Below are 12,760 nucleotides of genomic sequence, written 5' to 3' on the forward strand. Positions count from 1 at the left end.
ATTCACTATATATCATTTACATGTGTGACGTCCAATCCTATGGGCCAGTAATCAAGGAGCCTGAATTCTAACCACTGACACCAGTGAGGGGCGTTGACTTAGAAAAATGTAGATACACACAGTATTTCCAGATGCAGCTCTCTGCATCAAGCACAATTTCCCTTAAGAGCACACAGAGAACACACTCAATGTGGGGTCTGGGTTTCCCTGTCTCTCTCTCTCTCTCTCTCTCTCTTTCTTTCTCCAGGTACCCCAATAAGACTCCCTACTGACACAGCTATAGAGTTGAGTCTTCAGCAGAGTGTCCCAAGCCAAGTCCCCCACCACTCTCTCTGTGAAACCAGTGCTCTGTGTCCCTGCTCCAAGAAGCTGACACACACTCCTAAATGTTTGATTTTCTCACACACACACACACAAACACACACACACACACACACACACACACACACACACACACACACACACACACACACACACACACACACACACACACACACACACTCACACACACCTAGGAAAGGCTGGCACAGATTTACCTTTTACGCCCAGACTATAAGGTAGTTACTGCTACCAGGACACTCCAAAGACAGCTACTTTAGGTTTCTTATAAGGGTACCCAATGATACAGAGTGAAATTAATGCTAATACAAATTATAGTGTTTGACCAATGCAGCAAGGCTTCCAGGAGCATCCACAGTGTCATCAAATAAATATAAGTACTCTCAAATGTTAAAATATTCTCTAAAGGACAGCTGCAATGAAAAGATTAAATATAGTTAATAATAAATAATAAAAAATGAACATACTAAATATCTATTTACAGTAAACACCAGAGTTTCAAACACAGGAAATATTAAAAATAACACAGATGAATAGATTCACACAGATACAGGAAAGCAGTACTTAACCAATCAAACTATATTTTCCTGACTGTTCTAAAGAACATCTATTCCCTGGTTACTTACTAAAGCAAGGCAAGATGAAGTGGGTCTGTGATCCTTCTCTGTCAGGTTTCAAAAACAAACTACTCTGCAACTTTTATCTCATCTAGTATTAAAACATAATTTCAGTGTTGGATTACAGAATGACATCACATACATCTGGTCATTTGAGTTCTGGTTGACAGACTACTTCCCTTTACTAGAACCTGAACCATTATCTTGCAAATAGGTGTTACCGCACACAGACAAAGCTTTGATAAGATGTGTTATAGCAACTGGAAGCCATAAAACCATTTGAATAATTCCACGCTTCCAGGGTAGCAATTAATCCACCCCTAAGGACAATACAGTAGGATTCCTAATCCGATTTTCACAGACATTTCATCTCTGGCTGCAATCAAAACTATAAGATACAATCTTTATGGCCTAATGCAGACAATTTAATTTCAGGATATTTTTCTAAAAGTTAGCTGGGCCTGAGCTTAACCTCTTCTCTTTCAGTATCCTCTGTTAAAATATACACATTTAATCAGTTACAATAGTGCAGTCTGACATACATGTATATTTCTTTTCTGTTCAGCAAAACACACTTTTGGTACATTTTTAACATAAGTAGATTTACAAATACATTTTTCAACACAAGCATCTGTACAAATCAGTCTGATAAACAAATTTCACATCATTTTTTACAAAACTCCAGCTATGTTGGCATATGTTACACAGGTTTTGTTGAGGATCAGTAACCCATCAGATGTGCAGTAGCAAGCTCCACCCCAACCCCACCTGACACCCAGGATAACGGCAACATCGCTAAGTATTCCCAAGTAATTATTAATTCTACCTGCTTGGCTGCATGAATGTTCATAGTGTGCAGTAGCTGGGAATTGAGCTAAATAACAATGTTTTGAAATTTTCATATGTGTAATGATCCTCAACAAACCCGTGGTTACATACTTTGTGTAGTAGCAATGGCTTAGAAAAGTGGTGGAATCCGAATTTGTTGCAGTTTTTAAACAGAATCACTTTGTAAAATGTCTGTCTAATGCAGAAGTACTTGTTTGTCTTATTATTCGGCTGTAGTGTACTTCTATTTTGATATTTACATCCCCCCACCTACTGAATGAGAGCAAATGATATTAAATGCTTAACTTTTATGTGCAATTTGAACAAAAAGTTTGACAGTGACTGTATAAAAGCCATACATAGGAATGCAGTTTGATATTGTGTTATTAATCCCTCGACCTCTGAAAATGGTACTGTTGGCCTTTAAAAAGGAGGACTCAAAATAGGAATGCTTTATTTATTTCACAGGAGAAGATCTTTGTTTACAAGACCTTATATATGTTTGTACCATATAGGGGTAAGTGTTTTTGCATAGTCTTAGCTTCTTTATTTAATAAAGTATGTAACCATAAACATTTCTAACTTTTTATGAAGAAAGTCAGTGAATGTAAGAGTAGCAAGTCTAAGTTTGAGGCCATAGTCAGTGTTATGCCCACATTGTAGAAAAAGCAGACACCTCTCAACTGCCATGGCTATCTACCCCTCTAAAACTATGTTTAGTTCAGAGACAGGAAAGTAAATAAGAACTCCACCTAAATGTCAAGCCTCACACCCTTTTACATAAACAATACTGTGTTCCTTGAGGTTATTCTTTTTATGTAGTTATTTGCTAGCAGCATAGGTGGATTGGTTATCTGATCCTGGGCCCACAAAGAGGTTTCAAAGTAAACTGTATGCGTCTGTGGAGATATAATGCATGCATACACATATACATGATAACATGTGCTTTTTACATATGCAGTAAATATAGGTTCATATCACAACTCACAAATTAAATTGCAGTTACATAACACCTTAATGGAAAATCTATTAATTTTTAGAAGGGAATATTTGAGGTTTTTATAATGTAATTTAAACAATGTAGTTCAAATATTGCTCATTAGATGGTTCCTTCTAGTAGAGCTTTCAAGAGAAGTCATGTAATACCTGTAGTCTAGCACATGCACCTGTAATTTGGTAGAATCTCTAAAGATCCCATGTCCAGTTATTTTCTCTCTGTTACAGTATTCATAGATTTGTGGGCAAACCTGTGTGTGTGTTTCCCTTAGTGCAGTGTAAACCTCTTTAGTTCTTAGACATTATTTTCAGCCAGCCCTTACATATCTGTAAAAACAGGGCTGTTGTGGTCTGACAGTATGTAAGTATATCATCACATTCTATAAAGTAACGTAGTTTGCCAAGGAATACATGCTATATATGTTGTCACTTTAAATGCGGTGATAGTGTTAGAAGGAGGTACTGGACTGATAAAAAACTCTTTTTTCACGCTTGCTGACAATGTATGAGAAATATGTAAATGGCACAGTATTGGAAAATGGCCATGATAGCTGTGTAACAGGCGGAAATTATTGTAGTTGTGACAAATAATTAGTATGAAACAAATGTCATACACTAAATTTAGTTTAGAAAGGCTAGACAGTTGTTATGGTTTTAGATCTTGCCCTGAGTGGCTTGGAACATTCTGATAAAAATAAACACCAGTGAATCAGGTTAGGCAGTTGGCATCCTGATGAATGGAAAAATTTGATGAGGACACATAGGCGTTGCTCTGCATTTCGTATCAATCATTGCACATTTGCATATTGCATCACCGGCCTCTGCCTTGTCAATCACACAGGCCACACCCATTCCTGCACAAACCTAATGGTGGGTTACTAATCTTCAACAAAACCATTACACATCCACTGCCCTATTTCTGTTGGCATAGCTGGCAATACCTCACCTCATCACAACTTGCATATCTATATAAATTACTTGAATAGTTACCATCTGCCTCATATCAATGTACCTGCTTACCTGTAACTCAGGTAATTTATTGCTATCTGTATAAAGTTTTATTTCTCATATCTCTGTATGTAGTTGTAACTCATGCAATTTTATGTTATCTGCATAAAGATTATATATGTCTGTGTGCAACTGGAGCTTTTATCCCCAGGCCTCCACTGAAAATGGGTTCTTTCTGACCCAGTTGGACCTTCCCCATAAACAAATGTCAAATAAATAAATAAAACCTACACTTATTCTGGGTAAATGGAAAGGCTGATGATGTCAGGTCTAATCAAATTTCAAATGGTAAAGGCCAAGAACAAGATAATTACATATATCTCTGTCATGCTTATATGAAACATGGAAGTGAAAAAAAAAGTGTTTTTTCTTACCTTGAAGGCCCTTAGACCCCTTTAATCCTGTTAATCCTGGCTGACCTTTATCTCCCTTCTCACAGGGTATATCAATGGCGTATTTTACCTGTCAAAACAATAATGCAGAGTGTTACTAGCAGTTTAACAGATACAATTATATTATGCAGCACTAACTTGGAAGTGGGATTTTTAGTAGTTCATAGAAAGACATACAAAGTGCAGAACTATCTGCATTGTCCCGGCAATGAAGACAAATGGAAAACTGCTTAGTGGAACATATTACAGGATACACAATGGAAATAAAAGATAATTGCCTTAAGACGCACTCAGAAAAATCCATACATTCCAAACATTTTTCTTCCATTTCCAGAAAATATATGGTGGCATTTGACTGTGTGAGAAATAAAAAAAAAAATCTGCAGCATTTTGTCATACACTGCCACCCACTAACTGTATATAACAAAATAATGAAGACATAATTAGAAATACAAACCTTACTACAGACATCTCTAAAACATGTAGTACCAGTGTCTTACAGTGAGGAAGAAGTGGGTAGGAAAATATAAGAAATGGGTCAGTGATAATTTTTTTCTTAATTTTTACATATTTTTTAATTCTTTAGTCTGAGTCTAGCTGATCATGTTCAGTTACTGGTAGAGAGTCACCATCTGATATTTAGCAGGGAAATTATATGGATTTAAATTTCAGTGATTATGCCTATAACTCCACGAATAGCTAAAGCTATATAAATATTTTAATGATCCATTAGTAATTTGCATGGGTGGCCATGGTGGTGCAGTGGTTAGCATTGTTGCAACACAACACAGCAAGAGGTTCTCTGGTTCGAATCTTGGTTGGGGTGCCTCCTGTGTGGAGTCTGCATTTCCTCGCTGTGGTCATGTGGGTTTCTTCTAGGTGCTCCAGTTTCCTCCCACATTCTAAAGACATGCAGTAGTTGGACTGGACACCCTAAATTGTTCATAGGTGACAGTGTGTGTGTGATTGAGTGGTATGAATGAATTACTGCAGCAGGGCTAGCCCCCTGGCAGTGTAAACCTTAGCTGGAGATGATTTTCGCTGGTGAAGTGACACTCTAACCCCGTATGCAAAATGGGAAAAGGGGTTGAGGATGGATGGGTAGTAATTTGTAACTGTTGCTGTCCTTATTTGGATTAATTTCCTTTATAAACAAACAAAAGTAACAAAAATAAAACAAATAAAGTAACTAACTATGATATTATAGCCCTACATCTTCAAGGCAGGAAGTAACTGAGGTCTGAGCCTTGTGACATGCACTGGGTCAGGATTCAGAAACATGAAGAAAAACGACCAGCCAGTGAATCCACTAAAATGTATTAAAAACTTGAGAAACTGTTCTCTAACATCTCGGCTCAACACAAAAGGAGTAAAAGCATTACAGAAAACTTGCCTCCATCCATAATAAGAAAGAAGAAAGCTCTATAGCAACTCATTTTAAGTTTTTTCATAATAGCATTAGTGAAGGACTACAGGGTACTATATTAGAAAAAGTTAAAGTATCATTGTTTGATGAATGTCTTTTTAAAAAAACAGCTTTTGACAAAGGAATCTTTGTATATTTTGAAATTTAACACTTTACACCCATATGGGCTTAATGAAGAATTAAACTGGAAATATTTAATTGATTGATTGCTTAATTATACTGAACACAGTATTTGAGGCAAGTTTTCTGTATTGCTTTTACTCCTTGAAGGCTTTTGTGTTGAGCCGAGATGTTAGAGAACCATTTCTCAAGTTTTTAATAAATTTTGGTGAATTCACTGGCTGGTCGTTTTTCTACCTTTTTCGTGTTGGTGGTTTTATAACAGGATTCAGAAACATGCCTGGCCACAGATGGTATGGCTACAGTAAAAAAAGGCCTTTTAGCATGGTCACAGAAATCAGCAATTCAGACACACATTAGCCACAATGAGGAAATACTTCATTATAGGCTAATTTTCTATGACTACTACAAGCACTAATAGGTCTTTATCTGCTGTCCTTGCAGCAACTGGTGGCTGATAAATCATGCTGTCACAGATATCTCACGTTCATTCCTCACCACTCACACATTCATCTGAATGCACACACACACACACACACACACACACACACACACACACACACACACACACACACACACACACACACACACACACATCAAATCTGTCCCTGAATTAACAGAATATCCATTTTGTTGCTTCTTATTTTTCTCTGTCCCTTATAAATCACAAAGGATTATAGTCAGTCAATAATGCCAGTCATTAGAGTTTCATTCTTCTTACTGTTTAGAAAATGTTGCTGTATTAACTCTTTAATTAGATTACAGTAATATTTTAAAGACTCTCTGTGTCATTTAGTGTTCCTCCTAGCTTTGTCAGGAAGTCTTGAGCATAGTACTTATATGCAATGGACCATTTCAGCCAGTCACTAATGCCATACATTTAAGTTTTATTCTTCTTAGTATTATAAGCTTCATGCTCCAAATCCATGTTCTATTAATGTTGTAAGTGGATTAGGGTGTTATGCAAGATTGTCCCGCATGTCTAGTGATTCCGTTAGAATGTCTTTTGTGCTGCTCATCCTGTTCTTCTATTAAAATTTGAACTGACTTATGGAGTATATTTAACTGTCCCTGGTGTCTAGTTTCTGCCCCTCCCCCAAGCACTGCGGGATTTGCTCAGTAGTAAAGCAGAGTTTAAGTATGGCAGCTGCCCTCTTTCCACACTTACCAAACTTACACAAACACACACACATATACCCTACCTATCCCCTAATTAAACACCCCCTACTCTGACCACAAAAGCAGAGACATGCACACTCACATACACACACACAAAATTAGCCCCTTGCATATAAATATATATATATACACACACACTCACACATACCCCAACACTACCTGTCCACTAAACTCTCTAGCATTTTCATCTTAACACAATCTCACCCCATTGAAAGTAATCAGTGAAAAAGTGATTTTCACCAAATTAAAAACTCTGGCAGGTATAAGGATTTATGCAGCCAATCACTTCTATGAATCATTTGGCTACAATAAATCACTTACTACAGGCATTTGTATGAGAGAGCACTTTTGGCTTGCTATAGTTATTTAATGATGTTATATACTTCCTACTTGGGCCTGTTGCTTCTAGGCCTACCATGAGGTTGAAGACTGAACTAGATCTGTAAAAGCAAGCCATCCAGTTACACATTCATCTCTCAATATCTAACTCTTTAAGATGAAGTTGGAGCATTAAGTGAGACAGAACAACTATAGAGCAGCCAGAAAGCACTGTCTATAAGTAGAAAAACAATGTTGGAAGAAACTGTTTTTTAAATTATACTAAAGTTACGAAGTTTTACAAGATTATTTACTGATCTTGATAAGCAAAAGAAATTACAAAATAAAGGGCAAACAAATTGCTACTTGTCCAAAAAACTCTCTGAACATTCTATACAAGCTGAAACAAAGGGTAAACCTGAAAGTCTGTGTGAGGTGACATCACAAGTCAGAGAGAGAGAGAGAAAACAAAGTAACCTGGTGTATTTGTGTACAAATATTTCTGATATATCAAATAGCCCATATACCATATTGATCCTTTAGCCAGCACAGAAGCCCTAGTTCTGTACTGAATGGAATGGGTTATGGAGCAAGGATAACCAATCACCATTCTTGTAACTGTTGCCAGACCTCTGTTGAATGGTGAAACTAAATGGCTACAGTGATAAAGCCCACCCACACAGCCTGGTATTTACATCTTGTTCCTTGTATCACCAGTATAGGTGGTATGCTCAGTTAGTAAAGCAAAGCTGCATCTTAGTGTGTAATAATCCAGAGGTCAGTGTCCACATAAAAGTTAGGCATTCTTGCTCTATGGCAGAGTATCTAGTCTCAGCCTTGCTTAGCTCCCTATTTAGATAGCAGACTGGGTGGTCCTCACCACTTACTCACTGAGATAACATAGCTCCTATTCTTATTTCAAATGTATCAGTGTGCATAACAAAGTGTTTAGTAAAGTCAGAGATTACCAAGATTGACTTTGAACTTAAGATAGCTTGCAAATGGTTGAAAGTCTTATTTGTTTCTTCAGCTCATCATATCTGGATAAGTGCCTTGCCTATTGTAAAGTCTGTCTAAGGACAAGTAAATTTAAGTATAAATTTTCTACAGCAACCGGCTAATCCTCAGAATGCTTTCACTTGTCAATTGATCGTGGGTATAGGCCAATTTTTTGTAGCTTCTATTTTGTCTGTTTGGGATCTATTTACTTATTTTCCAAACAGATACTCTAACTATCTGGTTTCTGTTATACAATGCTTACTCCTGGGAGTGTTGACTATAAGTCCTACCTAAGAGTCCAATACAGCTTATACTTCAGGTAAATATGACTGTCTTCTGAATAAATTACTGCACCATCACTGTGCTCAGCTCAGTACCTGTTGTGAGGTTTCAGGCATTATCCACGAGTTTCTGAAAAATGGCAAGAGCTCTAGGAAGTGCAGAGAGGTAGGACAGTATAATGAAAAAGACTTTCAAAGTTGGGGAATGCTGTCTTCTCTTTGGATTAAGGGGTGGGCAGAATCTGCCAGTACCCCTTGATTCAGTCTAGGTTACTCAAAAACCTTGCTTTGCCTAGCTTTTTTTGTGAACTTACCCACACTGGGCATTGGATACATGTCAAACCTGGATACAGAAAAACTGAGAATTGCATAAACACCATGGGTGCTGTGGGGAGACCAAAGGGCAGTACTCTGAACTGGAAGCAACTGGCTCCAAGCCAAAAGCAGAGAAACCTCCTGGATTGCCTTGCTATCTTGATATGGTAGTAGGCATCCTGATAGTCTGTCAAACACATTTCATCCTTCCTCATAAGAGACAGAATGGACTGAACCATGGCCATTAGGGAGTTTGTCTGTTTCCTAAACTGATTCAGGTGACTGAGGTCCAAAATAGACCTGAGGTGTCTGTTTTTCTTTTTGGAAAAAATCTTGAATAGACGTGGGAACCTTGCTGGTCTACACCACAAAAGTTATATGTAGTGAAGGTGAATAAGAAACAAACTGCAACCAAAATCACAATTCTGAAGAAGTTCCGAGTTGGATGAAGGCACTAAATAAACTGCAATTTTATCTTCCAAGTGGCATTATTTGGTGGTAATTTTGGCTGCAACCTTGCTGGTTTAGTGGTGACCTCCTGGATGACTTATTTTTCTATCAGTTGTGATACTTTTGCTGCTGCTAATTTCCTCTGAATGGGTTTAAGGTTGGGATTTTTCTGACTGCATGTTGGTGAGAAAAAAGGGAATAACATAGTTTCTGGTGATTATCTTCTGCAACCAAGAATCTTGAGAGATGGTTAGTCAGGCATGATTGTGCACAGATAAGCACCCCCAACTGCCTCCAGAGTGTGGCAGTCAGGCAACCATTCAGAAGCACTGAAAGGGTTTTTCAGTAAAGGGACCTTGAAACCCATGATTCTGTGGTCTGCCTCTGCCCATGGGACAATGTCCATTGAAGTCCCCCACAGCCCAGGGCACATTCTGAGCAGAAGGGTCCTAGGCAAAATTCTGGGATTTGTGAAGCCATGTCTTCTTTCTACCTTTCTTGCTCCAAATGAATGTCGTTTTTGGGGGAGGGGTGGAAAAGTGTATGCCTACAGCAGACAGTTTTGCCCTCCTGCTCTCTTCTGGTGAGCATATCTTTTGACCTTTGGTCCAAACAGTGTTCAGCCATTAAAGGGATCATTGACAAAGGATGTCTTGAAACTCTCCATAAACTCACAGAGATGCAGCCAGGCATGTTGGGCAATATTAATGTCAGTGCCTGCTGCCCTTGACATGCCATTAGCTGCACTGGAGAGAATTCACATGGATACAATGGACATTGACTGAAAGATAAATAGTTGTGACTGAAGGATAAATAGCTGTGCCTCTACAGTTTTCTGTACATCAGCAAGCAAATTAACTGAGAGGAACTTGTGAAGTTCCTTAGTCAAGTCCCTCTGGCAATGAGTCAAATAGATTGGTTCACCTCAAAAACAGTAAACATTACTGAAGTGTGAACCCACTTTTAAACTCCATCCAACATCCTGAATCCCTGTTACGGGACGGACAGAGGTGCTCTCATCAGAAAGCTCCTTCTTAGTGACTGATGCAACCTCCATGGTATCTCTGGGGGGGGTGCCTGGTTCCAATGTGGCCTATTTTTGAGAGATACAAGAATTTTGACAGGTTTTCTTGGAAATGGCTCCACCATATCGGGTTCTTTCCAGGCCTGCTATGTGACCAAGTCAATAAGATCATCAGCGGGTGGGACCAGCAGGAGGTAGATGAGCCAGCCCCAAAAGCCTCAAGGAATACAGACTCCTCTGAGGAGGGAGCTTCAGTGGACAAGCTCTTCTTTGTTTCATTAATGTGAGGATGTTTCTGAAAGAGACATCTTCCAGAGAATATCTTGGGGACCCTCCCCCTCATCAAGGTTGGTATCTTCAGTGAGTGACTACTGAGAGGAGTCTAAATGCCATCCTTTTGCAAGACCATTTCCTGTGTCTTTCTCCAGTGGGAGACTCTTGAGATGGTTCAGAAGCAGAGGGGGAACTCACCAAGCAAGAACATTCAAGGCTTCCTAATGTTGGCTGTCCCTGTCTGATAGATGAGCGAAAGAAAGACCAACATTAACTGAAAATGGTCAGGACAGTGTCAACTGTGTGTAAGAGACCTCCTTTTTTGACCTAGGGAGAACCTTCTCAAATGCTAAAAAAAGCTAAGACCAAAGATCCAAAGACGATATGCCACTGGCCATGATCAGACTCTACTCTGTAGCTGACATCAGAGTCAAGCTGTTCAAGGCTTGAAGCACCCAAGGGTAGGTACAGCTCTGAAAACCTCTGAGTTGATCTCAAACACCATACCTTAGCCACAACCTTTCAGCTCTGAGACCCTTCTCGATCTGACAGTGTTGGAGTTGAAAGGGTGAGGGAAACTATTGGAGCTGAAGTCAACCACGCTCTCAGTTCAGACAATGTTCATGACTTGGAACTGTAGGCACCAGATCTGATTGGTGGACCAGATAAGGAGAAACCAATAAGAGTGTGGTTGGAACCTGACCTGGAGTCCCTGGTGGGGGTGATAGTGGGAGGAGCCCCATCTGAATCTGTGTTCTAAGAAATTTCCTCATTGTCCCATCCACATCAGCTTCAGACAGGCTTCTCAATGAAAAAAACACCTAAATGAAGATGTCACTGATGGTGGTTTGGAGGACTCGGCAGGCCATTCTATCTTGAAGTATAGGGGAATGGTGCCAAGGAATATTTACCCACAATTAAAATTTACATGACAATGCAAGAGATCAGTTTCAAACTTCTTCTTCCTGTAACTGTATTTGAGCACCTCAGAGTCTTTGGTGCTGGACCGCAAGGGCCTGACGGGTCCAGGGATCCCTTTCAAGACTTTTCCTTCTGCTTCTCTTTTTCTTTCACCTTTTCTTTACTTTTCTCTCTCTCTCTCTCTCTCTCTCTTTTATTTTCCTTATCTTTAGATGTCTTTGACTTATCTGAAAGATTGAAGAGACTGAACCTTCTTCTTGGGCAGAGGAAGTACTAATTTACTTCCTCTATCGATTATAGTCCTGGCTCCAAAAGAACAACAGGGTTAACATTCAACATCCAAATGGTTTATCCCCAAGCAATAGACACACAATATGTGAGATTGGGGGGGGGGGGGATTTTGTACTTGCAGGCACTACACTTTTTAAAGATATACTGGCACAGCTTTCAAAGTATATTACCGACTGTCAAAAAATATTCTACTACAAATAACACTACTAGCTAAAAAAACATATAGAAAATAGTAAGTTAAGTTTTTGTTTTGTTTAGGTATGGAAGAAATGGCAGGAAGGAAACTGCCAAAAAATCTGTAAATAGTGGAAAAAGGATTAAGGATTAAAGATTAGGTGCAGAAAGATACCAACTGGCAAGCACTAACACTAAGAAGGGAATCTACAGCGAAATTCTGCGAAAAGCAGACTAGAAGTAGAGAATAAATGCACTTATCTTTGCTATGAACACTGAGCCCTCAGGATCATGTCTTGACCAAATAGGTGGAAAATGAGATCTGTGGTATTGTAGGGGCAAGAGGAAATTATGGGTAGGAGAGGAGTCTGAACCCTGGCTCCGAGAACTTGAAAAAGCTGCTAATGTTGGATCTGGTTAGATTTGTTAACTCATGCTTTGAGTCAAACAGAAAAGACAACATTGAATATAGGATCATACCATAGATAACTTTTGGGGGCCCATGCATGGTTCATAGGTTCATAGAAGGTTACTAGGCTAACGGCCTTAGAGCCCTTACAAGGCTAGCCATATTTATCCTAAGTTGCCTGAATAGTCAGTGGTTAGGTGAGTGAACTTCGTAGAGATAAGAGTCTATGGTAATTAATAACGACTTCCTCTTTCCAGGAGTTAAACGGGTGCCACTCCAGGAGTGAATTTGCAGTCACCCATCCATTGATCTAAGCCGTGTTTGAAGAGGGCCAGGGAAGGGCTCTGTTTCACATGAATTGGAAGCTTGTTCCAGAGAAGTGGCAGTCTCTGGGAGATAT

The 12,760-nt window shown here is 39.1% G+C and overlaps 1 protein-coding gene across 2 annotated transcripts in view; it reads right to left on the minus strand.

The window, feature by feature from the left end:
• LOC122800784 (collagen alpha-3(IV) chain-like) overlaps positions 1-12,760 on the minus strand; it is a 1,680,215-nt gene that overhangs the window by 1,095,469 nt on the left and 571,986 nt on the right. For both annotated transcript variants that reach the window (XM_044070045.1, XM_044070046.1), the window contains exon 19: positions 4,163-4,250. In XM_044070045.1, coding sequence (XP_043925980.1) covers positions 4,163-4,250 — 88 coding nt within the window. The remainder of the gene's footprint in view (positions 1-4,162; positions 4,251-12,760) is intronic.

Source organism: Protopterus annectens, chromosome 4.part1 (genome assembly GCF_019279795.1).
Source record: "Protopterus annectens isolate FY-2018-M chromosome 4.part1, PAN1.0, whole genome shotgun sequence".
NCBI classification, from domain to species: Eukaryota; Metazoa; Chordata; order Ceratodontiformes; family Protopteridae; genus Protopterus; species Protopterus annectens.